Genomic DNA, 25,001 nt, shown 5'->3' with positions numbered 1-25,001 from the left:
GCCTTACAATGGTGTCACCTTTTTGGTTTTTTTAGGAACAGACAAGCATATAAAATACCATCAAGGCATATCAATCCAGTTAACTATATCTCTTTCTTTCCTTTTTTCTCATTACTTTCGTTATATCTAAATGGTCAATAAGGCTGCTTTCTTGTTTGTTCTTAGTACTCTTGCGGGTGAATTGTTAGCTAGATCTACATATGAGTCTAATAACTACTCCAATGTCAACCAGAAATACTCTTCACTCATGAAGAGAGATGATGTTGAATGGACTTGCTCAAATGATGATACGCCTTCCTTGATGGTAATTGCTCAAATAAACATCCATTGACCTTCTAATCCATTGTTTCAATTATAGTTGACCCATTTCGCTGCTGTCTTTTTTGGCGATTTCTCAACTACCGGTGGACAAGATATTCTTGGTCCTCTTGCTGTCAAGGGCAAGTTCCAAGCCAACAATTACATGGTGAATGCCAATGGCAACCCTGATTGTTCTGACCCTAATGATGTCAAAGGCTATGCTCTTGTCGTTGATGGCAAAGTAGATGCTAGCGATGTGCGTGTCAAGGGTGCTGCTCAAGTACCCAGCGGTACTACTGGTCTTCAAGAAACAGCAGGCTCTTGCAAGATCAATCAAGGCGGCAAAGGTATTTACGACTTCAATGAAGCTCGTAAAAATGCTTTGGCTGCTTCCGAAATTTTGGCTGGCATGAAGCCCAACATGGTCTTGAATTCTGATGGCAAATTATCTTCAATTGGGTCATCTACTGATGGTTTTCATGTACTCACTTTCAGTACCTGTAATGATGGAAAATGTAATCCTTTCCCGGGTGATATGTCTGATCCTTCCGCTCTTCTCCAAGGCAAGGGTAACTGGAATGGTCCTCAAGGCATGAGCTGGCCTAAGTCTGGTACTCTTCTTCTTAATGTATGTAGCTTATTTAATATTCAATTAATTCATATCTCCAATAGATTCCTGTTGATAGTGGGTCTACTTTCACACTGTTGGGTAATCTCGTCACCCAGGGAATGGATCCCTGTAGAGTTATCTTCAATTTTTATTCCTCCAACAACAACGGCAAATTCACTTCTGGCTCTTTCACTCTCAAGCGTCAAACTGGTAGCAATTTAGGTGCATTTGTATTAGCTCCTCAAGGTAACGTAAAAAAAAAAACTTCTTGAAGCATAAAACTCAATTCTTTTACAGCTAATATTATTGATGGTTCTACTGGTGCATTTGCTGGCACTGTGATCGGTAAAGACTACACTTGGGGCAGCAGCGGTATTGAAATTCACAACTACAAGGCTGCCGGAGGCACCTGCGATACTTTCCAAGGCTGTATTCCTATCACTCATCATACACCCCCTCCTCCTGTAGTCATCACTACCACTACCACTACAAAATCATCTACTACTACATCTACTACCGGCGCTAACACAACTAAATCTTCTACTACCACTAGCACTGGTACAACAACAACTACTGGTTGTCAAATGACTACAACTCCTGCTACTTCTACTACTTCTGATCATAAAAGCACCACTACTACCTCTTGCAACCATCAAAAGACTACTACAACCAGCTGCAACCACACCAAGACAACTACTAGTAACCACCACAAAACCACTACTGACTGCAATCATAGCAAGACAACTACTGGTAAACATCATAAGACAACTGCTAGCTGTAGCCACCACAAAATCACCACAACTGGATGTAACCACAGTAAGACAACCACTGGCAAACACCATAAGACTACTACTGGCTGTAACCACAACAAGACTACCACTGGCAAGCATCAGAAAAAGACAACCACAAGCAAGCATCATAAACACACTACTACCAAGGGATGCTCTTGTGAACGCCATTCAACTACCAAGCATCATTCTACAAAGACCAAGCATCACTCTACCAAGACTTGCTCCAAGCATCATTCTACCAAGACCAAGCATCACTCTACCAAGACTTGCTCCAAGCATCATTCTACCAAGACCAAGCATCACTCTACCAAAACTTGCTCTTACACCAAACCTCACAAGACTACCGTAGGCCCTAAGAAGCACCATCCCACAACTTGCCCTATTGGCTGTGTTCAAAAAACTGCCACTGTTACCAAGGTTATTTATGTTACAGCAGCATAAATCAATCCCTGCATATATAGAAAATATACTCTCTCCTAATACTTGATTTTATTTTAATAAATATTTATTTTTGATCTCTAGGATCTTTCATGCTGAATATTTTGAGATTGCCTGCGTATTTACCATCGGAAGCAGTTTCATCACCAGCATAGGCAAGATAATAATCTCGGGGTGACCAAGCAACTGTGTTCATGGCTGCTGAACATTCAACATGATGGACAGACTCACCACTTTCTACATGAGACTAACTCAAATGTCAACACAATGTCTTTATCAATCCTATAATGTAACTTACAACATCAATAAAATGATCTTCTGAAGCTGATGCAATATATTGTCCATCAAAACTAAAGGAAAGTGTTCTAACCGGCCAACTAAAACAAGACGTATTAAGTAACTTTGCCTTATATATACTCAACTTACGTGAGTTCTTGAAATGCTCGAACGCATTGAAATGTACGAGTATCCCATAAAGAAACAATAGCGTCTGCTGAACCTACAGCTACATATTTACTGGTTGGATCAGCTTCTACACAATAGCAATTGGCTGTATGTCCACGCAGATTGGTTTTTAGTTCAAATGAAGGGTAATCATATACTTTGATGGTGCCTTGTCCTGTTGTAACGAAGAATTGATTGTTTGCATTATTCCAAGCAATTTCATTTACTTCAACTGGATGTTTGCGTTTATCGCTGATTTTATGAGTTCGTGTGTCAATGATGCTAATGGTATCGTTTTTATCGCCTACTGCAATGTTGTTCCCGTCTGGACTCCAACAAATATTGATATTCTCTCCATCCGTCTGAATCACTGCTGTACATTTACCAGCTATAACACGAGTCAGTATGCATAACAAGCTGTTGCTTTCTTACATCGTTGATCCCATAATCGCACTGTTTTATCACAAGAAGCTGTGGCTAGTCTATCAGGATGAGTTGGATCCCAATCAAGCTGATCAACGCTATCTGAATGCCCTTTTAGTTCTATTGAATATCTTATGTCTGTCTATACAAAAAAAAAAGCATAAGAACAAAGTAATTTTATATTGTATCTTACTCCTCTGTGTGGTGACCAAACACGGGCTGTTTTATCTACAGAGCCTGAGGCTAGTTTTCTACCGTCGCAGTTCCAAGCAACTGTATGAACCTTTTCTTTATGTCCTTTACACTCTCTTATCTTGGAGTTGTCAAACATTTTTCGAACCTATATACTATATAAGTAAAAATATTATCTTTTGACTCAACTTACTTGTTCACGACTGATAGAAGAGCCTTTATAGAAGAAGTCTTGTCTTTGACCTGAAGGTGGACTCCAGTCATAAGTTATCTTTCCGTCAGGCACTTCTTCTTGTTGAGACATATAAGAAAGCGAAAAAAAAAAGATAGAAAAAGAAGAAAGAGAAATCGAAAAAATTTAAAAAACGCGTCTTTTTATTTATTTTTTTATTCAGCTTTCAAAGCCTTTTCAGCCTTCTTGATAGAACCTTTATCAGTCTTGGGCTGCTTCTTTTCATTCACCATGCCAAAAGGAGCTTCAATTCTGAAAGGACGTCTTAAGTCACCAGTAGGTTGAGAACCCCAAAAATGAATACGGGCTTCTTTTGTCATGAAAAAGGTTTTAAAGCCAAGAATAGATTGAACCAACAATGGTTGAATAAAGCCAAACTTGAAATGCAAGAATGCGATCATCAAGATACCAAATGCAGACTGCTTAATGGTCTTATTTACCTCTGCTATATCATAGTCTACATGTCATATTAGCGCATTGAATTATCCTCTATGATTACATTACCCATGACAGTTGTATTCACCAATTGATCAGGAGTTTCGCTCCCGTCCCAGCTTTGAGAGGCAGGTTCAACATACTTTAGCACTGTTTGATCTAACCTTTTGTCAGCATATGCTGATATACTCCATTCATTTCCCTACCATTTTTTTGCTTGATCTTATGGATCAAGTAGTAGTTAAGAACAAGAATAGTAACTTGAGCAGTAAGATATAAAATTCTGAGAGAATATGCGTAGTTTTCGAGGTTTATAAATCTTCCAAGTTGCTGAAAGAATAAGAAGGAACCAACGTTGAAATATGGGGAATTTAATGCTTGGTAATAGTTGACCATGATTATGTGTGTGGAAAAGAAAAGAAAGAAAATAAAAATAAAAAACGCGGGAAAAGAGGAATTAAGAATGGGTACACAAAATACAATTGGTGGTACTGCCCAATTGAAATTCCCTTTTTCCAGTGCAGCGTTATAAAGACTTACGACTCTCCTTTCTTCCTCTATTAAAAGAAACACGGTCCAATTCAAATATTTAGGCTCAAAGGAGAAAGTGCAAAAATTTGCTTATTCTGACCCTGTTATCAAAAAGCAGAAGTACAAAAGACGTTTGTGTAGCAAAGGACCTGAAGATAAAAGTGCCAATCTTTTTATCTACACTACTGATTTAAACCGAGAATATGTAAAATCTCAACAATCATTTTTTTTTGTTAAATCAAGGAAGTAACATCTATTTGTTTTGCATTTGCTTTTTCTATGCATTATCCGCGTTTAGTGATTCTTGTTTTGTCAACAACCAAAGATTCGGTCTTGTTTTTGTAATGTAGATACTCTTTAAAAGGCTTATTGATCGTCATTTTTACTTCTATCAAAATTAGAGAAGGCCCATTCTATCACTCGGTGCTTGGGTTTATATGAATTACTTTTAATATGTTCAATAGATCAGAAACTGCCGGATCAATCGCATTTGGTGTTTTTTCTTGTCATTTTGCTCAGCAGATCTTTTCCGTACAACTGATTCATAAGTGACTTGAAAACAAGGTGATCGCTATGCATTTAGAATAGGTATAGCCGATCGGTTAAAAGAGATACGACTTGCTCTCGTTTTTAGCCTGCTTTTGTTCTCCAAAAAGCTGTTATTGTAATGAAATTATGTGAAAGAGACGAAAAAATTGAGAGATGCTTTGTACACTCCAACGTTTACTCTAAAAAGCAATTATTATTTTGTAAACATATCGGGCCCAGAAAAAAAAAACTTTATTTATCGGTGACATTTTATCAGTTGACAGCATTTTATTGTTGTTTATTACACAAAGAAAACTTTAATTTGTGAATTAAAAAAGTAAATTGCAATCAACTTGTATGAAGGACGAACACTCTATTACAAAATAAAATAGAAAGAATCAGCATATTTTAAAGCTTTCTCAATAGCATTAGTACCGTTTATTGACAAAATACTTGTGATAAATAAACTTGTTTTCTTTCGTTTCTCTTTTATCTACTTTTTTCTCTTTATAAAATGCCAAGAATAATTATCATTTCGAAATTAATAAATTTATGCAAAAGCTATCGCTTTTTGGAATGGAAATTAGAATATCAGTATTCTCCTTAATTTTTTCTATTGCGATATCATTTTGACAGGAAGCATGTTTTTTTTTCAAAAAGCAAAAAAAAAGAAAAAAGAAAAGAAAAGATGGGATTTGTGAGGGAAAAAACATAACAAAAAATCTCCTAAAAACAAATACCCTTCCCCCCTTTATTATGCCCTTCCTCTCTCTTTATAAATATATATATAAATATATATATATATATATATCTCAGGAGCCAACCGCGAGCAATCGCTCTAGGTTCATTAAGGTTTATTCTAACTTTTAATGAATACATACAAATGAATTTCTTTTCTTTTTCTTCATTTTTCTTTCTTTGTTCTTGTGAGCAATGGGACTAAAAAACGATTATAGAATCTCAGCTATTGTTGTATTATGCAAGGATTGTGGTCAAGATGTAGGATTATATCCTGCTCGACATATATGTTCAAGTAGCAAAAACCCACAGCTGCCAATTCTTTGCTCCAGTACAACATCTCCCTCCTTCGAGAGCTGGCATCATCAGGAGGAGGAAACAAAAAATGTGCCTGAGCTTATTTCATCTTTTATCCCTGTAAAGCCAACGCAAGTGACTAGGCAACCATCTGATAGCTCAACTGAAAGTGAAAAATGGAGTTTTTTCCGCAGTACAAGTAAAAACAGCAATCCAGAAACACCAGAAAAAGAAGAGCATACGTCCTACCTTGATGCTTATGCATTGAATTTAAAGAGATCTATATCGCTTCGTGAGTTAAATGGATCTTCAGCCACCACTCACCTTCAGAGAGCAAAAACTACAACCGGAAAGAAGGCGAAAGAAAATGAAAAGTGGAAAGAATTGATTGCTGACAAACATAGTAAGAATCTTTCCTAGAGAGCATCATCATTCATTACTCTATAGAACCAGGAAGCAAGACGAGCAGTTCATGGTTCAATATTATTTCAAGTTCAACAAGCCAAGACATAGAATATTGCTCAGGTATATTATTTAGCAATATATAGATGCCCGTCGTTAACAAAAAGTGCATATAAAAAATTAGATCAAGAAGATTGGGAAGGAGAAACACATGTAGCAAGAATCATTAGAGAATATCATGAAGAAAAACACAAGGCAAGGCATACACCGTTGCCTTCATGGCTCTATGATGATCGCACACCTATTTCAGCACTAGCCCAAATTCCAGTAACTGAACAAGCACATCAAGAACAAGTTAGATTACGGAGAGAACACTCAAATAGACGCCGACTTTGGGAGGCGTCTGAGACACGACAGCCTACTCAACGCGAAAGAGAAATACAAGCTATGAGGGCGACATCTATCACCAAAGACCATGATCTATATAGCAAAACCAATTCTATTTCACGATCTTGTAGTGAACGTGTTTCGAACAGCTCTTCAAGACAAAAAACTAGTATTTCACCTGCTTCAAACCAGCACTCATTATTCAATGGGTCTTCTAGAAGACTCAAAGCTGCCCAAATTTCTGGATCTTTCTATGATGAAGATAAATTAAAGAATTCTCATTATCTTTATCGAAACTCTTCAGGAAATACCAAAGGCTATATTTAAAGCAAAAAATTTGTAAGAATATCATGATCAAGTAAATACGGAGTCCCTCAAAAAAAAAAAGAGTCTTTTTATCTGGTGACATTATAATGAAATGTTTGACACATTCCGTCACTTTTGCATGAAAGCATGCATAAAAAATAGTCAATAAAACCATTTTTTTTCTATGATACGTATCTATTTACAATGTAGCATTGTGTTTACTTTTTTTTTTTTTAAAAAAAAAAGACGTTTTGCAATAACAAAGTGCTACCTTAAAAAATATGATGATAAACGGCTTGAAAAGGAAAATCAATAGCGGAACAAAAATTAACAAACAATTCTCATCACCACTGTCCCTCCATAATTTCCCCAGGATAGCTGACAATTCGAAAAGGAGTCTGGTTAATTTACAAGAAAGGAGTTTTTGATTGCAATTCTTTATCTTAACAAAGCTAGTGATTTCTTCTTTATTAATTGTGAAACGCATTGCAAATTTTGTATACCGTAAAATGGATGGTCTGTCTTATGATACTAACATCAATTAAACGTATATCATTCAATTTATTGTCTAATTTCAAAAGTAGTTTGGCATGTTTTTTATGTCAAAAACAATATGATCCAAGCTTTTTTAATGACAATCTTTCCCTGAAAACTCTTTTGAAAATCATATTTCCATTTTCATCTAAAATTGATCGCAAAAAGTCTATAGACACGAGTAAAACTAACATCTTTGTGTAAAGTAGAAACCCATATAAAAGGGTTTTATTTGATCCTTGTCTCTCTCTCTTTTTTTTATTGCTATAACCAAACAATGAAATTCACTGCTGTTGCTTCAATTGCTCTTCTTTCTTTAAACCAAGTGCTTGCAAAGCCAGCTGAAGGATGTCTTCAAAACTACACAAGTAATTCAAAAAATCAGAATTTATTTGTTATCTCATCACGGTAACCTAGTTACTGCTACTGATTCATGTGTCTCTGTTGCTGCAGCATTCGAACTTACAGAAGCTGAGTTTTATGCTATGGTAAAGTCATTCTTATAATCTATTCATAAGCTCATATCGTGTTCTATAGAATCCCGGTCTCCATCATAGTATCCAACATGTAAGTAATAACAATAAGAAATCAAAATCTTACTGCTTATAATCAGGACTGTGATAATCTTGATACGGGCAAGCCATTCTGTGTGTGTATGCAAGAGCCATGCGTAAGTCGGCATCAAAATCCCATTTTTCCTTATCCAATCTTTTGATGCAGGTTCCTCTTCCTAATAATGCTTCCTCAACCATCCCTGTTTCTGCTTCCGATGTATTGTCTTCTTCTTCTGCCATTGCTTCTTCTTCTGATATGTTGTCTTCTTTCTCTGCTGTTGTTGCTTCTTCTTCTACTTCTTCTGTAGTAGCGATTAGTACTACATCGACATCCTCAAGCTCTTCTGCCGCTACTCCTGCTGCAAGTGGTTCAAGTGCCACTCCTATTGCTAGTCAAAGCACTCAAACTACCAGTGCTGCTAACCTGAACATGGCATTGGGCACCTTAACATTAGGCTTAATTATGGCCGCTTGCTCTATCGTTTTGTAAAACACCTTATTGATTAAATGTGATCTTATATAAAGCAAACATATTTATTGAATAGAATGTCCCATTGTGTCCATTGCACCTGGAATCTTATGGTCTGCAGGATTAGCACTTGCTTCATAAACTACATATTGTGTTAGTGCATTGTAAAATAGTCCAATAACTTACTTGTAATAATGGGATCTCGCTTTACTTCGGACCATTCTCCCTTAAATCCAATATATCGCACGATACTAGTGTCTCCTCCAGAATTCTCGGGGAAGAAGAGAGTAATGTCTCTTACACTCGAGAACTTGGTTACTTTGACACCATATTCAATCACATCATTGGATCCTTCAACCAGTTCGAATTCTTGTGTTGGTGTATAACTTTCTGCTGCATCAAAATCGATATCATCGCGATTAATAAAACTATCATTTTCAGTACTTTATCATAATATATAGACTTACATTTTCATTTTGGATGGAGCAGCATCTGTTCTATCTGTGCGAAGGCAAATAGAGCGTAACTTGACCATGCCTGTAAACCTAATATTTGGTATAAGGACCAAAGAGGTCATCATATACTTACGGAACATAAACAATCAGCTGCTCGTCGGCATCACTTTCAAGGAACTAAATGTGCATGAGCCTATATTTAATATTAATTTTTATGCCTACCTTTTGGTCGTCGAGTCTTTCGTGCCAGGGTCGGATCACTTTCTTACCACTATCCGGTTCTGCTTCGTTTAGACATCGCACGTTATCAATATCTATCTTTGAATATAATAAAAACTGCTCTCCAGACTCAGGTAGGTCGTCGTGAGTATGGTCGCAGTGTTCATCGTGACAGTGGCTCATATTTTCAAATGTTAAAAAAGAAAAAAAATGCACACGAATCAAGTGAAACGCGTTTTAAAAAAGCGCGTGTGTATCAAAAAGTAAGTTGCATTAAATAGGGGTGGGAAAATCAAAGCTCGTATTATATTGCTTCCATTTCTAAAGGGTATTCCTTTCAAAGAAGACCTACAAAGAGATATACTTGATTATACGTGGTATATTTAAAGAAGTTGATATCTGATAAGAAGGTGTCATCTGATTACTTCTTATTGGCTTTGCACTATTCATGCTTGTTATTTGGTTGGTCGGTAAATAAAATATAAAGGGGTTATAAATATCAAGAAAAAAGTCCTTTCTACTGTTTTTCTTTTCATTTAATATCATGACATCTCCTAGTTTATTAAATGCTATTTTACCCCTAAGTAGCTCGCCCAAATCAAATACTTTTAGTTTGTATGCTGAATCCTCTTCTACTCGAAGAGGATCATTGGATTCTTCTCCTAGTCTACCTCGGAGATTCATTGGAACTGAATCCAGGAACTTTGTTCCATCTAAAATGTAAGTTGTCATGTGTATCTGGCTTGGTTCATAACCTAGTAGTAGAGGCGATAGTGGCACTAATTCCGAACATCATTCAAGACAAAACAGTTTTCAGTCTGGCATTGATACCCAGTCTTTTAATACCCACTTTGATAAGAAAGAGACCAAGTCTACACTTGACCCTCATTCTTTATTAAAAATGGCTCCCAATGTAGTAAAGTCAAGAAAAGGAAGTGTTTTGGCTAGAAACACAATCTTAAAAATGGACCATTTCTCGAGCGGTAAATTCGTATCTAATTTGTATGAAAACTTATCTTTCAAATAGGAACCAATACCAACCTCGATTTCCACCTTCAAGGTGCACCTAATTTCCGCATTGCGGAGCTCAATGTTCATGGTGTTGCACAGCCTACTGTAAGTATACACATATGTAAATGGTCTTTTATTCAAAATCTATTAGGTCATTGGTCTCTCAACTATTCTGGCTATCTTGAATAGTCATCCAAAAAGTTTAAATTCTTCATCTTGTACTTGGTAAGTGTAAACGAAGAGAGGATTAAACTAATGTGTCTATAGGTTTTCCACTCGTGAAGAGCCTTTAGGTAAGTTATTTTGAGTGTAATTAGCCCGAGATCAACATGTGCCTTAGTTTATTTAAATGGCACTCCTTACGTATTAAGGGATTATGCCGATCCAATGCAAAACATGAGTACCTTTTACGGTATCAATTCTGTTCGATTAGAGAAAGTTGAGGAGCGATTAAAACATGATGTTGTGACTGAGGCCAAGTCATTAGGAGGTTTGCTTTTGGTCCATCAAGAATTATGTAAGTGACAATAAAGTCTATACGAAAGACTTAATCTAGTATTTAGCGGATGGATCTGTGGTACCTTGTTATATTGCTGCTGATACAGTTCAAACACCAAAAGAAGGTACGAAAAGAAAATAACATGACGAAGGTAAACTTATGTGTGCTGTAGTGTTTCAAGGCTTTCAAAGTAAAGGCTATCGCGTAAAATACTTTCGGATTCCAATTTCACCTGGACAAGCACCTGAAGACAACTATTTTGATGAATATATCAATGTCATTCGCAACTTGGAACCGACAGACCCTCTCATTTTCAACTGTGGGATTGGTGCTGTACGCAGTAAGTAACATATTATCTTTGTATTTCAGAGATGCTTATGATGTTTTAGCTACTGTGGGCATCATTATTGCTCAAATTATACGCCGAACACAGCTAATCGAGCGTGGTCAACCAGATCCATTTCCAATTCCAGGCTACAGCTACCCTATGACAACAACAAATAGTCCTAATATGTCTGATGACTCAAGTATCAATCGATTTGTCAAAGGATTGGAAGAAGCAGATAATACGAATGCAAAGAACAATGCTTTATTGCGAATTGTCTTGATTCTTGAAAATGGTAACAATAAAAAGACTAAAGATCCTTTACCTAACTTGCGCTTAGCATTAAACTCTAAATTGTCAACTCGTTCAGCTGCAGAATGGATTTTGGAAAGAGGCCCCTTGGTTGAAAATCTCAAGGAAGCTATTATGGGAAATTATCAATCTATCATGGCATTAACAACTGTACTAGAAAGTGGTATATTTAGCAAGAAAATATTGGATGCAGTCATTGATAAATGTAAGTCGTAAAGGAGACGATGCAATGGCTTACTTTTTAATAGCTGATGCAGTCATTAACTTAAGAGAATCTATCTTGACCAATCGTATTCGACAAATGGCACATACCTCTTCTTCAGAATACAACGACAAAAATTACCTAGGCAAGGCTCTAGATGGCCTACAAAGATACTTTTTCCTCTTGTGCTTTTCAGCTTATGTGAATGAATCCACCAGTACAAAATTCGAAGCACGGTTTTCTTCTTGGATCAAAGCACGTACCGAAATTTGGGCAATGCTTCAAAACATGCGTCGTAAGGGTCCTCGTCCTTACTTTTTCCGTCCTGTAGAAGATTTGCACTTGTTGAATCCCGGTGCTAATCATGGGCAAAAGCGTACAAACAACGCTTTAAGCAAAACGACAGGCCACCATGCTCTTACTCAAGGCATGTTTGATATGACAGGTGCTGGTCCTCAATCAAGTTCTGGAATTACTGTTGAAATGGAAGAATTTGTGATTAATGTAATGTAGGCATATGCATTGATCTGATATCTAACTGTATGTACATAGTCTCGCAAAGGCGTGGTACTTACTTCTCAAACGATCCTCAAAGTCGATTTCTGGCATTTTGGCTATTTGAATGATAACCATCAAGATAATGAAGAACATCAAAATACATCTGAGAGACATCATAGTTTTGTCATTGATGGTGCTTCTAACTTTAGACGGATTGAAAACACACATGTGTATGGTGTAGCTCAACCTACTGTCAATGGACTTCGCCAAGTGATCCGCAATTTGCTACAAGATAGACCCAAAAACGAACGTATCTTATGGATTAATCTGCGTGAGGAACCCATCATCTACATCAATGGCATTCCTTATGTACTTCGTGATCGAGCTTTTACTTTACGTAACTTGCGTGCCTATAAGGGCATCACAGGCACTCGTATGGAGCAATTGGAAGACAGACTAAAAGAAGATGTAGTTCGAGAAGTGCTCCAATGCGGTGGTCGTATTTTATTGCATGGTGAAGACAATGAAGGAAACGTTCTTTCATCCTGGGAAGAAGTGGATATTCAAGATATTATGACCGTGCGTGAAGTCATGGAGTTTGCTGCTGTGGAAATCCAACAAGAACTTTCCCTACGTGATTCTTCGGATGAAGAGGATCAACGCAAGAACCTTGCAGAAGAAAATAGACTTTTAGAATATCACCGTGTGCCCATCACAGCTGAAAAGGCACCCGAATGGAGAGATTTAGATGATTTGACTAGTTTAGTCACTGGGGTTGATCTATCCAAGACAGCCATCATTATGTAAACACCACTTCGTTTTTTTCTCAGTCTAACATAAATACTGTAGGAATTGTCAAGTTGGTCTCGGTAGATCGACCACAGGTACCATCATTGCCAGTTTACTCACACGCTGGATTCGTCCCAGAAACAAAGCCACTTGTCTCCCACGCTATCCCAACTATCAAATCATCAACAGTTTGCTTCGTGTCATTAAGAGAGGTTTAGAAAACAAGCAAGTAGTTGATGCAGTCATTGAACAATGTAGTATCAGTGGCAGTCATCTGATCAAGACAATTGAATCCGCTCGTATTCAGGCCGAAAAAGAAAAAGAAAATCCTGCTGAATTTAAGCGTACTGTGAAGCGAGGCATTACATCACTTGAACGCTATTTCATGTTCATTTGCTTTCAGGCCTATTTAGATAGTACTTCACCCTCCCTCGTCCGAGACACGGAGAGCTTTGGGCGCTGGATGAAGCGCCTTCCTGAACTCGCTACTATCTTGCAAGACTTACTCCATACTAAAGATGAATTCAGTGCTTTAGTGCCTGTTGAACAATCACTCGGTGGTGGTGATGGTATGGCTTTATCCAGTGAAGTCATGCGTGTGGTCCATTCTCGCCATGGTCAAGTTCTTGCACAACAAACGATTCTAAAACATGATGCTTTCCCTGGTTGTCAAAAGATGAGCCTTAAAGAGAAAATCCCTGGTGCTTACAATTTTAGACGTGTAGAGATCAGTCAGGTGAAATATGCTGTAAAAGAAGGAGGTCTTGCTGCTAATTTGAGTGGCCTTGCTGCTGATATGGAGCGTGATGACGAAAAGCCTTTGGCTGCTCCTTTTATTGCAGGCTGTGCTATGCCTAATAAAGATGCCATTAAATCTATCTTGAAAGCTATGCAGGCTGGTCCTGGAGGTCGTCGTTGGGTTTACTGGACCTGTCTTCGAGAAGAACCTGTGCTTTATGTCAACAAGAACCCTTATGTGCTACGTTTGTTTATTGATCCACTCAAAAATCTCGAAACAACTGGTATCTCACGCGAAAGAGTAGAAAGCATGGAAGATCGAATGAAACTGGATGTAGTACAAGAACTGGACGAATACGATAATCGGATGCTGTTACACGACGAGGACAGTGGTTTCAATTTATTGGTAAGAGGTCAATCATTTGAGATTCTAACTAACTTTATCGCAAATTCTGTGTTACGATAGCCTTTGTGGGAAACTGTACCAAAAGATCAAGTAGAAACACCTCGTCAAGTATTTGAATCCATTCGTGCTGAGGGTTATCAAGTAGACTATCTTAGAATTCCAATGTAAGCATACTATTTCTTGAAGCTATTTACTTATCAATGTTATAGTACGGATGAACAAGCACCTATACCTGATGTATTTGACCAGTTAATCCAAAGAATGCATACAGCGAATCAGGGTGTGGACGTAATCTTCAATTGCCAAATGGGGTAGGTTTTTTTTCCTCGTTATCATATCGCTAAATACGTATAGCCGTGGACGTACCACAACCGGGATGATTGTAGCTTCTCTCTTATCTATGGTATTGAGTAATGATGCTTTTGATTTGACTACTGATATAATTCAAGACAATGATGGCCCACACGACGAAAGAGAACGTTATCAAAATGGTGAATACAGAGTTATTCTCCAACTCGTGACCGTTCTCACCTTTGGAAAACTAGCAAAGCGTCTTACAGATCAAGCTATTAATATGTGTGACCATATGCAAAACTTAAGAAAAGCAATTTATGATTATAAGCTACGTTTCGAGGCAATGACAGATCAAGGCTCTAAGAAATGGAAAGCAACACGTGAGGTCGCATTGAATTATTTGGTGCGATATTTCTATCTTATTGTGTTTGCCAACTATCTTTTAGAAGAAATGCGCATTACACACAAAGACGAGAGTGCTTTCAAAGAAGCAAGAAAGCTGCCTACTTTTAAAGAATGGCTCAAAGGACGCAGAGAAATTGTTAATATTATTTCATTACAAATGCTAGAATTATCCTAATAAAAAAATCACACATTTTGTTTGGGAAAATTGGGGCACATGATCCGGTTAGAGAAGGCTACAAGATAACATTTGGGATTTAATTTTGTGTATCGGAGCAGTGTAACACATTGTGAAAAAAAACTTTATTTTCCTTTTCTTGATCTGTGTATAAACTCTGATTGACTATAAAAAGGAGACAAAAGATAGTTCATTTTTTTTCTCATTCTGTTTGTAACAGTGAAGAATACCCGTAAGTAAAATCATTTAAAAATATCGATGTGTTATTTAGCAATGGTTGTATAGATGGACGAAATTACTTCTCACAAGCACAATCGACGCGATTCCTTAAATGAAAAAATAGAAGCTGGTTCTTTTATTGAAAATGTTCATGTTATTCAGAATGATGACACATCTTCCATTCGTCGTAGAGATCAAGGCCGTGATGAAAACAGAAGACATATACCCGAGCATCTCCGTATTCCTGCAGTGGAAAATGTGGGATACTCGCCTCGTGTGGCTTACCTCAGTAAGAAAATCAAGCAAGGCTTTATGGCAGCCCTTTCACCTTTTATCAAAGTCTTGCGTTTCTTAAACAGAAGAACAAGTTTAAGTTTCTGGATTATTGTGGCCATGGTTATTGGTATCTTAATTGGTCATTTCGCTCCTGCCGCTGGTAAAGAAATCAAGCCTTTGGGTGACGCCTTTATTTTGATGATCAAGATCATCATTGTTCCTCTTGTCTTTAGTGTATTGGTGATTGGTATTGCTGGTCATGGTGATGATATTGCCAAAGTGGGCAAATTAGCTATCAAAACAATTATCGTAAGTCATTATTTTCACTATTATATTATATCTAACATTTTTTGACAGTATTTCGAAGTCGTTACAACACTTGCTCTTGCTGTCGGTCTAATCATGGCTAATGTTGTGAAGCCTGGAAAGGGTGTTATTCTGCCTACTGGCTCAGACACTTCATCAGTCGAAGAATTGGCCAACAAAGAAAAGACATCTATCACTTGGGCAAACGAACTCTTTTTGATTATTCCCGAGAGTTTCTTTAAGGCAGCTGTTGAAAACAAAGTACTTTCTATCGTATTTTGTGCTGTCTTGTTTGCCTGCGCCATGATGAAAGCTGACAAGTCCAGCAAGAGATTCATGCTTGAATTGAATGAATCTCTTTCTCAAGTGATGTTCCAATATGTCGCATTGATCATGCGATATGCTCCCATTGGTATTGGTGCTGCTTTGGCTGCCACTGTAGGCGCTAATGGCGTTAGCGTCTTGGCCAACTTGGGTAAACTCATTGGCTGCGTATATGCTTCTCTCGTTATCTTTTTGATTGTTGTCTTGATTCCTATTATGCTGCTTGCTAAAATCCCAATTATTGGTTTCTTTAAAGCCATTGCTCAACCCTGGTTGCTTGCTTTTAGTTCTGCTTCTAGTGAATCTGCTCTTCCTTTAGCATTTGAAAGAATGCGTGAATTTGGTTGTCCCAACTCACTCACTGGTTTTGTTATTCCTTGTGGTTACTCTTTCAACTTGGATGGTACTACCCTCTATCTTTCATTAGCTACCATTTTCTCTGCACAAGCTGCTGGTTTGGATTTACCTCTCTCTACACAAATGTCTATCATGGGTACATTGATGCTTTCTTCCAAAGGTGTTGCTGCTATTCCCCGTGCCTCTCTTGTTGTCCTGTCTGGTACCTTGTCTCAATACAACATTCCTTTAGAAGCCGTCTTAATGATTATGGGTGTTGATGCTATTATGGATATGGCTAGAACAAGTTTAAACGTCTTTGGTAACTGCCTTGGCTGTTGCGTTATGGCTCGAATTGAAGGTTCTTTCCGAGGCGAAGAATGGCGTGAAGAAGAAGAAGATCGTCGCTACAAGAAGTGGATTGACGAGCAAGACAAAGCTGGTCTTTTGGATAAAAAAGATGAAGGAGATGAGCTCTCTGATGTTTTAGTGATTCATGACAATAAGAAAACCAACAATTGATCTGTAAAAAAACAAACATACTCTTTGTATTATATATATTTCTTTTTTCTATTAAATAAACAATTACAATTAAATTTAAGTACACTGGAATAAACCCATTATATTTTAGAGGCTTCATCTGACTAATTATTCAACAAAACTTCAGCAACCAAACTGAACAAGACGTTGTGATATAAAAGAAAATAGAAAATAGCTGATGAATCTTTAGAAGCCTACTTTGCAACTTAGTAAGTAATATGCTTCTGAGATTGCATAATTAAATCTTAGATTTGTTCGGCAGAAGGTCGAAATTGGTAATACGAGTTCATTCAAGTAGTATTAAGCGGACACAGTAGACAGTCAGTGGCCCTGGTGTATTGTATACACGGTTTGACCTCATATAGTTTTTCAAATTAGCTAATATAATGATAAGCAAGCACCTACTATCAATTATCCAAAACGATTGACATGGATCTGTTTACTTTCAGAAACATCAAATTTTCCAATTTTGCTAACATTTATGCCGACTTACAAGTATGCCACTTGTGTACTCAAAAAAATATTTTTTGAAAAATAATAAAAATCACTATCTTAAAATAAGACCATTAATTTAAAATAAATCAAAAATACTTTCTGCAATGACGAAAATAAAAAAAAGAAACGAATTTTTGAGTTCTTCGCTTAAAGTTAAAAAAAAAAGTTTGTTTCTTAATTTTTCTGTTTTAAATAAATAAACGAATCTGCCAGTAATCTCTTTAAGCTAGAACAGTGAAATTGTCATCTGGCAGATTCGTTTATTTATTTAAAACAGAAAAATTAAGAAACAAACTTTTTTTTTTAACTTTAAGCGAAGAACTCAAAAATTCGTTTCTTTTTTTTATTTTCGTCATTGCAGAAAGTATTTTTGATTTATTTTAAATTAATGGTCTTATTTTAAGATAGTGATTTTTATTATTTTTCAAAAAATATTTTTTTGAGTACACAAGTGGCATACTTGTAAGTCGGCATAAATGTTAATGGAGCTTGAACATCCATATCTATTTTTTTTTTTTTGTAAATCCATTACATTCATGAGAGATTCTTGATATCTACGGCTATTAACGTAATTCTTTATAGCTTCCTGACTTTTCATGCTTTTGATTTATGTTGGCGTTGGCCATACACGCCTCATTGTTGATGAGTCACACAAGTAGTCTCAATTCATGACAAGGGCAGCCCGACTGATCTAGTCAACTACTGCCTAATTAGTTTGGCTAATTCCCTCAGAAGAACCCTCAAACATGCATAAAGGGGCTTCTTCAAGGCCAAACATTGCCCTTAGATACTGCTCAAAGTGGCTTTAGAGAATGCAAAAGTGTTCTTGACCAAGCTCATAAAAACACTCAAGACTGCCCGCTCTGTACTTTATTGGAGTACCAAATGGACCTCTATAGATTTTCTTTTATCCCAAATCACCTTTATGTAATGTGCTATCGCAAACAATCTACTCCTTTCAACGTCCAACTAAATCTTTCTATTTATTCTCTGGCTACAAAACCACGCCCAGACGCAACATTAGATCAGCACTCTCCTCTCTATTCCTCTTTTGCTCTTGTTTTCTTAAAGCAACTTTGGCTTAGTATAGTCATTCTTATTGATTGTTTGAGTTCAAACAGCTAAAGGCCACATTGAACCATGTGTTCAAAGAAAAAAATTTTTTTTCCATGAATTTGACAAAACTAATATCAATACGCAAGTATACTATTTATGTCAACAAACAAACATTTCTGGAAAGCAATTATTTTTAAGCTGAAAAAATATACTCTCACCACAGCGTGATCGATTGCGTTCTTCTTCCATCAATGGAGGAAATCTTTCATACTTGATTGAAGATTTGGTCAAAACTTTCCTTCAATGAGTGAAGAATTTTTCATCTTTTGATGAAATTTTTTTCTATCGCTTACGTTGTAGTGCCTTTAACTTTAAAAGAATCAGATTAAATTAAAAAAAAATTAAAAACGAAAGATGTTGTCAAAAATTTGCATAAATTTTTCATAAATTTTTCATAAAATTTTTCATAAAATTTGCATAAAATTTACAAATATTATCAACAAAGAGTTGTCTTTTTTTAAGTCTATTACGTTGAGGAGCAAAACAGTTCCGAAAATCCAAAACACATATATTTTTTTCTCCATTATTTTGCTATTCCTTGCTATTCCTTGCTATTAAATGGCATCTGATGTGAGTAGCAGGCCTTGAGTAACTTTCAGTCCTAAAGCTTTGTACTTAAGGTAGACTTGTGCTGATTTCAGACATATTATAGCTTCAAATATAATTGTATGTTGGATTTTCATCTTTGTAGTCTATCCGATGTCGTGGTTGTCAATCTCGTAGATATACATATATATCTCAATAAATTTGAAAATCGAGTTAAGTGTATACATGTGCATTGATGATTAGTGTTTCTTTCAAGACAACATGCCATTAATTTTATTAGATTATGCAAATGACAATGTAGCTTTTACTATAGAAAAAGTCAGTAACCAAATTAGAGTTGTGAGTATATGGCAACCTATACCATATCTAATACATTTACCAAAAGCCATTTTTCATATGTCGTGCATCATAAAGTTAAAGTAAGTTTCTCGACACTTTTTCATTTTTTATAAGCAAACATTCCTTTTCTTTGGTTTAGGGGGGATCAAGGGTCTATTTAATAATGCACTGTAGGAAACGATAGAAAATTCATACAATTTAAAAAATTCAATGAATTTGATTGAGTACGCATTTGGTTAAATGTGGATATTCACTTGTAATTTGAAAGCATATATATGTTACAATGAGAGACAGACTTAAATTTTCCTTGTTCTTTTTGCTTGTTTCTTTTATATAATATTAGTAGTTTAAAAAAAAAACTCTATGTTTTTCGAAGAAACGACCAAAATAATCGAAGCTGCCAAGCAAGAAGTTTAGAAATGGTTGCTAATGATTTCAACAGATTACAATAAGAAATTCATAGATTTAGAATCCATCAATTGTCCTTCTATGAATACAAATTTTAATATACTAGAGCCCGTAAAAGAGATGAGGCCATTCAAAAAAATTACTTTAAACTCTTTTTTAAGCTCTTGTGGAAGACATTAATGAAGGCAAAAAACTTCAGCTTTGATTTTATGATATCTCAGCAGCTGCCTTTTTTATTTTTACCAAAGACACGCGAAACATTACCTGTAGCTGAGACTGATTGAGCAAAAAAGATAAAGGACAGCTTCTTCCAAAGTAAGCAAGCATAGCAGCATACTTTTTTGTCATTAAAAATAAACCAAAGTGATAAATTATGATTCGAATGAAAAATGAATGAATATTATTGAGCATTAAAATTATGTAGATTCCATATTGCATGAGATTCATAGAATATGTATTTTGACGCTTTCTATCAAATCAATGCTATATAGATATTAAATAAGTCATATAGAATATCTATATTGCATGGGTATTGCATGAAACAGATCAAGGTATTTTGGTAGGTTCATTTTTGAATTATTTGGCTAAAAAGGCTCATACAGTACTAGATCTTTGCCCTATCATTGACATGACTCCTGCTTTGTCATGTGCTAGTTCCATTCCTTCACAAATGTCTACAGCTCTAAAATAGTTGCAGTTCATTATCATCTTGATAAAAGTAAACTATTTCTTGTCCAATACTTTAAACCAGTTTGCGATCACCCGACTCTTATGCCTCCTCCTAGAGGTCATAACCTATCTGTAAAGTCTGCAATATTCATCAGCCGTTGTCATCCTCTTAGCTCTCCAACTGTCTACATGGTAACATTATGTCTATGTGTAGAAATAGATCTGATGTCTCTGTTTGGTCTTTGCATTCTTCTGGGACATTGGATATAAGTGCATCTGGGCAGCATAATGTGGCCCCGTATAACTGGAAGCCTTCCTGCACTTTCTTCAACTTTTACCTATGAAATTGGATGGTAAGTGTTAACTCTATTTCCGCAGTTCTTTCGAGTCTTGTTCAAGATGACGCATTCAAATTTTTCTTTCTTGATTAGCAGAACAACGCTTACTTCTTTGCTTCAATGGGTTTCAAGAATCCTAACAAAGATATTTTTGCGGATTTCGCCATTATTTTTTTTTTAGTTCTCTAGCTATCTTTCTCACTGACATGAATTGTAATCTTAAGCACTTCTTTCTAAAAGTCATGATAATTCTACAGGCCTATATGGCTGAGACAGTACGAAAAATTATGGCAGTAGTGGCAAACGTCAGGAGCTTCTTATGAACGTGATAGACTCACATGAAAAAAATGTTTTTAAAATGAAAGATGAGAATTCATTTTATCAGAAATATCTTCTTTTCGACATTAACGTGCTTGTATATCGGCATAAATTCCAGTGCTTTTTATGAAGAAATTAGACTAAAAACATAGAGTATAGTGAAAAACAGAATACGGTTAAAATAGGCTACTGACAAACGCTACAGATGAAATTACAATATTATTCTTTTAAGTATCGATATGTATCAAACCATTTGAAATAACTTTATTATATCTACGACTTTTTGCCTTTCATAGTGTTTTAAAGCTATTGTATGCAATAAAAGTGTAGAAATAGCTTTTCATACGATACTCTTTTTGTTACATAATACATGACAAGACATTTATTATGTTTGACAATTTTACTTAAAATAACCAATCAAATCAAGTTTTTTTAGCATGCAATGTTTTATTGAATAGAATGACAGGAAGGTAATCTAAATCTTAGAAGGTTTTGAATGACGGAATGCTTTAAAGAAGTTTAAGTCAACTTGCTCTCATGGTTTGGAGCATGTAGAAGGGTAGTTTATTTTATTTGACGTTGACAAAAAAAAGACAATCTTTTTCAGAAACGCATTTGAGACTTTTATGTATTTATTCAAAGCAACATAGTTATAGTGGTGTTCATCGAGATTTTCTAGCTTTATTGCGATGCATCTAAATCCTTTGTTTATTGCTTGTGACCTTTTCCCGTTCATGTACCTGATATTTATTGATCAAGTGATTTTGTGTCTTTTGATAATATAAATGTCTAGAGAGTATGTACACTGATATTTATTTACAAAGAGAGAAAGGGGTGTCTCTATACAAAATAAAACTCTATTCCATTGGATTCGTTTTTCCATCTTGTGGTTTCTTTTCTCGACGTCTTTCTTTTCTTGTTAACCAAGAGGTCTTTGCATTTTTCAAGGAAATATACATTTGATCAAGCTGCGAATGTCTTTGCACTTTGGACCGAATCACCGAGCGAGAATAACTAGGGTGAGTTTGCATGATGATAATAAAAAATAATAAAGCAAAAGAAAAATACAAAAAACAGAGTCTATTTATACGCTTTTTTTTTTGGGTGTGTATGATATCATGTGAGATATCTTGGCAAAACAAATGCAAGAGCTATCGAACACGAAGTTTTCTGAATTAAAAAAAAAAAAAAGTAAGAAATTTGAAATCTGGATTTTATTTTACCTTCTGCGCTTTACGCCTTTAGGCCTAAAGAGTTGTGCAATATCCTCTTCATCATTGAAGGAGGAGGTGTCCTAAAAATAGAGTTTATACTATGTCTTGTGCATAAACCTATATATTACCTCATTCTCCTTTTCATCGTCATCTTCCATCATAGCAGGAGTTTCATCCAGTTCTTCTTGAAGGCGTCTTTGATTGTATTGTAACAACTAGAGGATGTGAGATAAATATCTTGTGCAGGGTTTTTTACCTTAATTTTTTGTTTCAATCTGACATTTTCTGCCTCTAAATCATTGGCGGATTCATTGTCATACAGGGGTTGTTTAGGGCAAGGCAATTGAGCATATCGTTTAAATAACCGAATAGCTCTATTTTTAATATAAAAAGGATCACTTTTGAACTCTTCTTGTGCAATCAATTTTAGCAATTTACCCATCTTTGTTTCCTATCAAACTATAAGTAGCCGATATAATTTTTTTCCTTCTCGCTTTACCTTAGCCATTTGAAAAGTAACGCCTTCAAATTGTTCTACTTGCTTCATAACAAGGTCTGCATCTTTACAAAGTTCTTCTTTTTTGAATATCAGCCGACGTAACTGTTTCCGTAAATCAAGGAATTGATGATAGGTGGGTAAATCTTGATTTTCCTTGTGTTCTGGTTCTTGTTCATCCTCGGATGGATTATATGCACGTTGCTTTGGGTGTTCAAGGAGTAAATTGCGCTCTTTTTCTAGTTGGTTTATTCTGTCTCGCATGGTATCTTGTTGCTGCTTTATTTTGATGTTGATGTCATCTAACTCCTTGGATAATACTGTCTGTCTTTCTTGAAGCTAATTAAAACAATCAGTGTATTGTACTAATCATGTGTACTTACCATTGTTAAGAAAGTATCGTCTGGTGTATCCTGTAGTCGGTCATTTATGTGCGATTGCATCATATCCGTCTATAGGGATCAATATCGTTGGATATATACATATTTTTTTTTACCTCTCTTTTGAGTGCTGCTAAATAAAGATCGTGTGTCTTTTTCAATTCTGTTTCCATTTGCTCTCGAACCTCATGTTCTATTGTACTTGCTCTTGTTTCTGCATCAGCCCATTTATCCCATAAATCTTCTAATTGAGCCATTAAGTCCTTTTGCTTTTTGGATGGTTGTAAAGAAGTCATGACATCTTTGGCAACAGCAGCAAATCTCATCACATGAATGTTTTCATCATAACCTGTATCAAATGGGTTGACATTCACTACAATGACTGCTTTTCCATCTCCTTCAAATGTACTCTTGAATAACTCTGTTAGTTTACTATGTCGGAAGGGTACTAAGGCTGCATTCTAGGATTGTATTAAACATAAGCTACCCAACTATAGACTTACCTTGCCCATGTCTGCTTTGATCTGATTGATTCTAAGCACTTCCATACATTGTCCCAATACCATCAGAGATTTATTAATATTGCCTGCTTCTTTTAACCGTTGTCCTGTGCTGTTTGTGTTACGATATCGTTCTGATCCTGCTAAATCAACTAAAGAAAATTTGGAGAGACTAGCACCCTCTTCGTTTGATTTTATGAGATGTACCGTAAAGATACTATGGCTTCGACTGCTGGACTGATTCATAAGAGTGGAGAATACTTGTCTGTTCTTTTGTCCCTGTTGAATAATACCGTATGCTTCTTGTACTGTATTTATCTTGATCAGATTAGCGTCTGCTGCATATTTATGCCCTGTGCGTTGATCGTATTTTAACACCAAAGGTTGCCGCTTGGTTTGTTTCGGTTGATTAGGTAATAAATCGAATACTTGTTCATTGTAAATTTCTACAAAGGACACCCATACTGCATACTTAGAGTGGGTATCTACTTGTAACTTGGTAGATTCTGATGGTATCTTTTCTTCTAGTGTTTGACATAGATGTCTATTTTCTTCATTTGGATCTGTATAAGATTGTAAGGAACAATGCATGACTGGCTTGATCTGATATAGATATGAGTATGAAATGAACGCGTATGTTTATTGTTCTTACTTTAACTTCACTCTCAAGTCCTTGAATACTATGAAAAAGAGTACTTAATGCTCTAGGCAAAAGACCAGCATCGGAGCCTTCTTTTCCTAGCATTGTAAAGGTCTTGCCAGAATTAGTAACACCATAGGCAAATACTAGCGTATTTTTGCCATTCAATACGTCCTCTACTAGGTTTAAACATGTCTCATCGAAAAATGTGCTTTGATCCGCATCTCTGAATACTCGAGTAAATCGATATCTTTCAGGTGTTTTGTTTCGAGTGCGAGAATCCTAAGTTGATGAGTATTCAATTACTTAAAGTGATAGTACCTTGGGAGGAGTCATGATTACTTCATGATCGTCGAGGATATCGATATAGGGTTGTTCAACAAGACCTTGGTGATGATCAGGTTTAGGCCGTATACGCAAATAAGCCTAAGTAGAATGTTCAATAAAAGGAACAGGTTCCCCCTCTCTTTTTCTTTACCTTGATAGGTTCTTTCTCGGAATCATAACTCTTGTATCTTTGTGATTCACTCAGCCTCTTTTGTTTTTTATGATGATCTATCTTAATCATGATCGAGTCGAGTAGAAAAATAAATAAATAAATA

At 36.0% G+C, this 25,001-nt stretch overlaps 10 protein-coding genes across 10 annotated transcripts; 5 read left to right on the top strand and 5 right to left on the bottom strand.

Moving 5' to 3' along the window:
- Positions 1 to 42: 42 nt before the first annotated feature.
- Positions 43 to 2,201, top strand: B0P05DRAFT_549442 (uncharacterized protein). The gene is made up of 5 exons (XM_051579138.1): positions 43 to 304; positions 359 to 928; positions 973 to 1,156; positions 1,208 to 1,949; positions 1,998 to 2,201. Exons 1-5 carry the CDS (start codon positions 131 to 133, stop codon positions 2,140 to 2,142), a joined length of 1,815 nt encoding a protein of 604 aa, XP_051433101.1. The 5' UTR covers positions 43 to 130; the 3' UTR covers positions 2,143 to 2,201.
- Positions 2,202 to 3,522, bottom strand: B0P05DRAFT_549441 (WD40-repeat-containing domain protein). Its single transcript, XM_051579137.1, has 6 exons — positions 3,392 to 3,522; positions 3,200 to 3,346; positions 3,016 to 3,148; positions 2,566 to 2,971; positions 2,438 to 2,516; positions 2,202 to 2,386 (listed from the first exon to the last, which is right to left on the bottom strand). Exons 1-6 carry the CDS (start codon positions 3,500 to 3,502, stop codon positions 2,207 to 2,209), a joined length of 1,056 nt encoding a protein of 351 aa, XP_051433100.1. The 5' UTR covers positions 3,503 to 3,522; the 3' UTR covers positions 2,202 to 2,206.
- Positions 3,523 to 3,551: 29 nt separating this feature from the next.
- B0P05DRAFT_549436 (uncharacterized protein) lies at positions 3,552 to 4,261 on the bottom strand (the record flags this gene model as incomplete). Its single annotated transcript, XM_051579135.1, has 2 exons — positions 3,552 to 3,706; positions 4,025 to 4,261. The coding sequence occupies one exon, from the start codon at positions 4,259 to 4,261 to the stop codon at positions 4,025 to 4,027; it is 237 nt and encodes a 78-aa protein (XP_051433099.1). The 3' UTR covers positions 3,552 to 3,706.
- B0P05DRAFT_549437 (inorganic phosphate transporter Pho88) lies at positions 3,552 to 4,278 on the bottom strand. Its single transcript, XM_051579136.1, is given in 4 exon segments — positions 3,552 to 3,887; positions 3,935 to 4,024; positions 4,061 to 4,065; positions 4,076 to 4,278. The coding sequence occupies 2 exon segments, from the start codon at positions 3,936 to 3,938 to the stop codon at positions 3,586 to 3,588; spliced, it is 306 nt and encodes a 101-aa protein (XP_051433098.1). The 5' UTR covers positions 3,939 to 4,024; positions 4,061 to 4,065; positions 4,076 to 4,278; the 3' UTR covers positions 3,552 to 3,585.
- Positions 4,279 to 5,782: 1,504 nt separating this feature from the next.
- On the top strand, positions 5,783 to 7,245 carry B0P05DRAFT_549434 (uncharacterized protein). Its single transcript, XM_051579134.1, has 3 exons — positions 5,783 to 6,362; positions 6,407 to 6,484; positions 6,546 to 7,245. The coding sequence occupies exons 1-3, from the start codon at positions 5,858 to 5,860 to the stop codon at positions 7,073 to 7,075; spliced, it is 1,113 nt and encodes a 370-aa protein (XP_051433097.1). The 5' UTR covers positions 5,783 to 5,857; the 3' UTR covers positions 7,076 to 7,245.
- A 458-nt stretch (positions 7,246 to 7,703) lies between these two features.
- Positions 7,704 to 8,646, top strand: B0P05DRAFT_549432 (uncharacterized protein). The gene is made up of 4 exons (XM_051579133.1): positions 7,704 to 7,956; positions 8,006 to 8,076; positions 8,126 to 8,155; positions 8,202 to 8,646. Exons 1-4 carry the CDS (start codon positions 7,866 to 7,868, stop codon positions 8,301 to 8,303), a joined length of 294 nt encoding a protein of 97 aa, XP_051433096.1. The 5' UTR covers positions 7,704 to 7,865; the 3' UTR covers positions 8,304 to 8,646.
- Positions 8,647 to 9,729, bottom strand: B0P05DRAFT_549424 (galactose-binding domain-like protein). Its single transcript, XM_051579132.1, has 5 exons — positions 9,289 to 9,729; positions 9,200 to 9,243; positions 9,079 to 9,156; positions 8,798 to 9,039; positions 8,647 to 8,753 (listed from the first exon to the last, which is right to left on the bottom strand). Exons 1-5 carry the CDS (start codon positions 9,466 to 9,468, stop codon positions 8,677 to 8,679), a joined length of 621 nt encoding a protein of 206 aa, XP_051433095.1. The 5' UTR covers positions 9,469 to 9,729; the 3' UTR covers positions 8,647 to 8,676.
- A 91-nt stretch (positions 9,730 to 9,820) lies between these two features.
- Positions 9,821 to 14,969, top strand: B0P05DRAFT_549422 (inositol hexakisphosphate-domain-containing protein). The gene is made up of 16 exons (XM_051579131.1): positions 9,821 to 10,005; positions 10,051 to 10,268; positions 10,313 to 10,401; positions 10,448 to 10,521; positions 10,564 to 10,589; positions 10,637 to 10,813; positions 10,860 to 10,919; positions 10,968 to 11,135; positions 11,185 to 11,415; positions 11,461 to 11,637; positions 11,681 to 12,138; positions 12,187 to 12,935; positions 12,982 to 14,065; positions 14,126 to 14,229; positions 14,275 to 14,376; positions 14,420 to 14,969. The coding sequence occupies exons 1-16, from the start codon at positions 9,830 to 9,832 to the stop codon at positions 14,937 to 14,939; spliced, it is 4,413 nt and encodes a 1,470-aa protein (XP_051433094.1). The 5' UTR covers positions 9,821 to 9,829; the 3' UTR covers positions 14,940 to 14,969.
- Positions 14,970 to 15,091: 122 nt separating this feature from the next.
- Positions 15,092 to 17,007, top strand: B0P05DRAFT_513424 (Sodium:dicarboxylate symporter family-domain-containing protein). Its single transcript, XM_051575656.1, has 3 exons — positions 15,092 to 15,171; positions 15,225 to 15,743; positions 15,792 to 17,007. Exons 2-3 carry the CDS (start codon positions 15,225 to 15,227, stop codon positions 16,920 to 16,922), a joined length of 1,650 nt encoding a protein of 549 aa, XP_051433093.1. The 5' UTR covers positions 15,092 to 15,171; the 3' UTR covers positions 16,923 to 17,007.
- A 5,313-nt stretch (positions 17,008 to 22,320) lies between these two features.
- On the bottom strand, positions 22,321 to 24,967 carry B0P05DRAFT_588918 (kinesin motor domain-containing protein; the record flags this gene model as incomplete). Its single annotated transcript, XM_051582698.1, has 11 exons — positions 22,321 to 22,339; positions 22,393 to 22,463; positions 22,512 to 22,598; positions 22,640 to 22,834; positions 22,883 to 23,218; positions 23,263 to 23,331; positions 23,376 to 23,720; positions 23,763 to 24,362; positions 24,412 to 24,681; positions 24,721 to 24,825; positions 24,878 to 24,967. 11 exons carry the CDS (start codon positions 24,965 to 24,967, stop codon positions 22,321 to 22,323), a joined length of 2,187 nt encoding a protein of 728 aa, XP_051433092.1.
- Between the last annotated feature and the right edge of the window lie 34 nt (positions 24,968 to 25,001).

The sequence above is a fragment of the Gilbertella persicaria genome, assembly GCF_025201335.1.
Source record: "Gilbertella persicaria strain CBS 190.32 chromosome Unknown B0P05scaffold_30, whole genome shotgun sequence".
NCBI lineage: Eukaryota > Fungi > Mucoromycota > Mucoromycetes > Mucorales > Choanephoraceae > Gilbertella > Gilbertella persicaria.
This window is presented reverse-complemented; position numbering and strand designations above follow the sequence as displayed.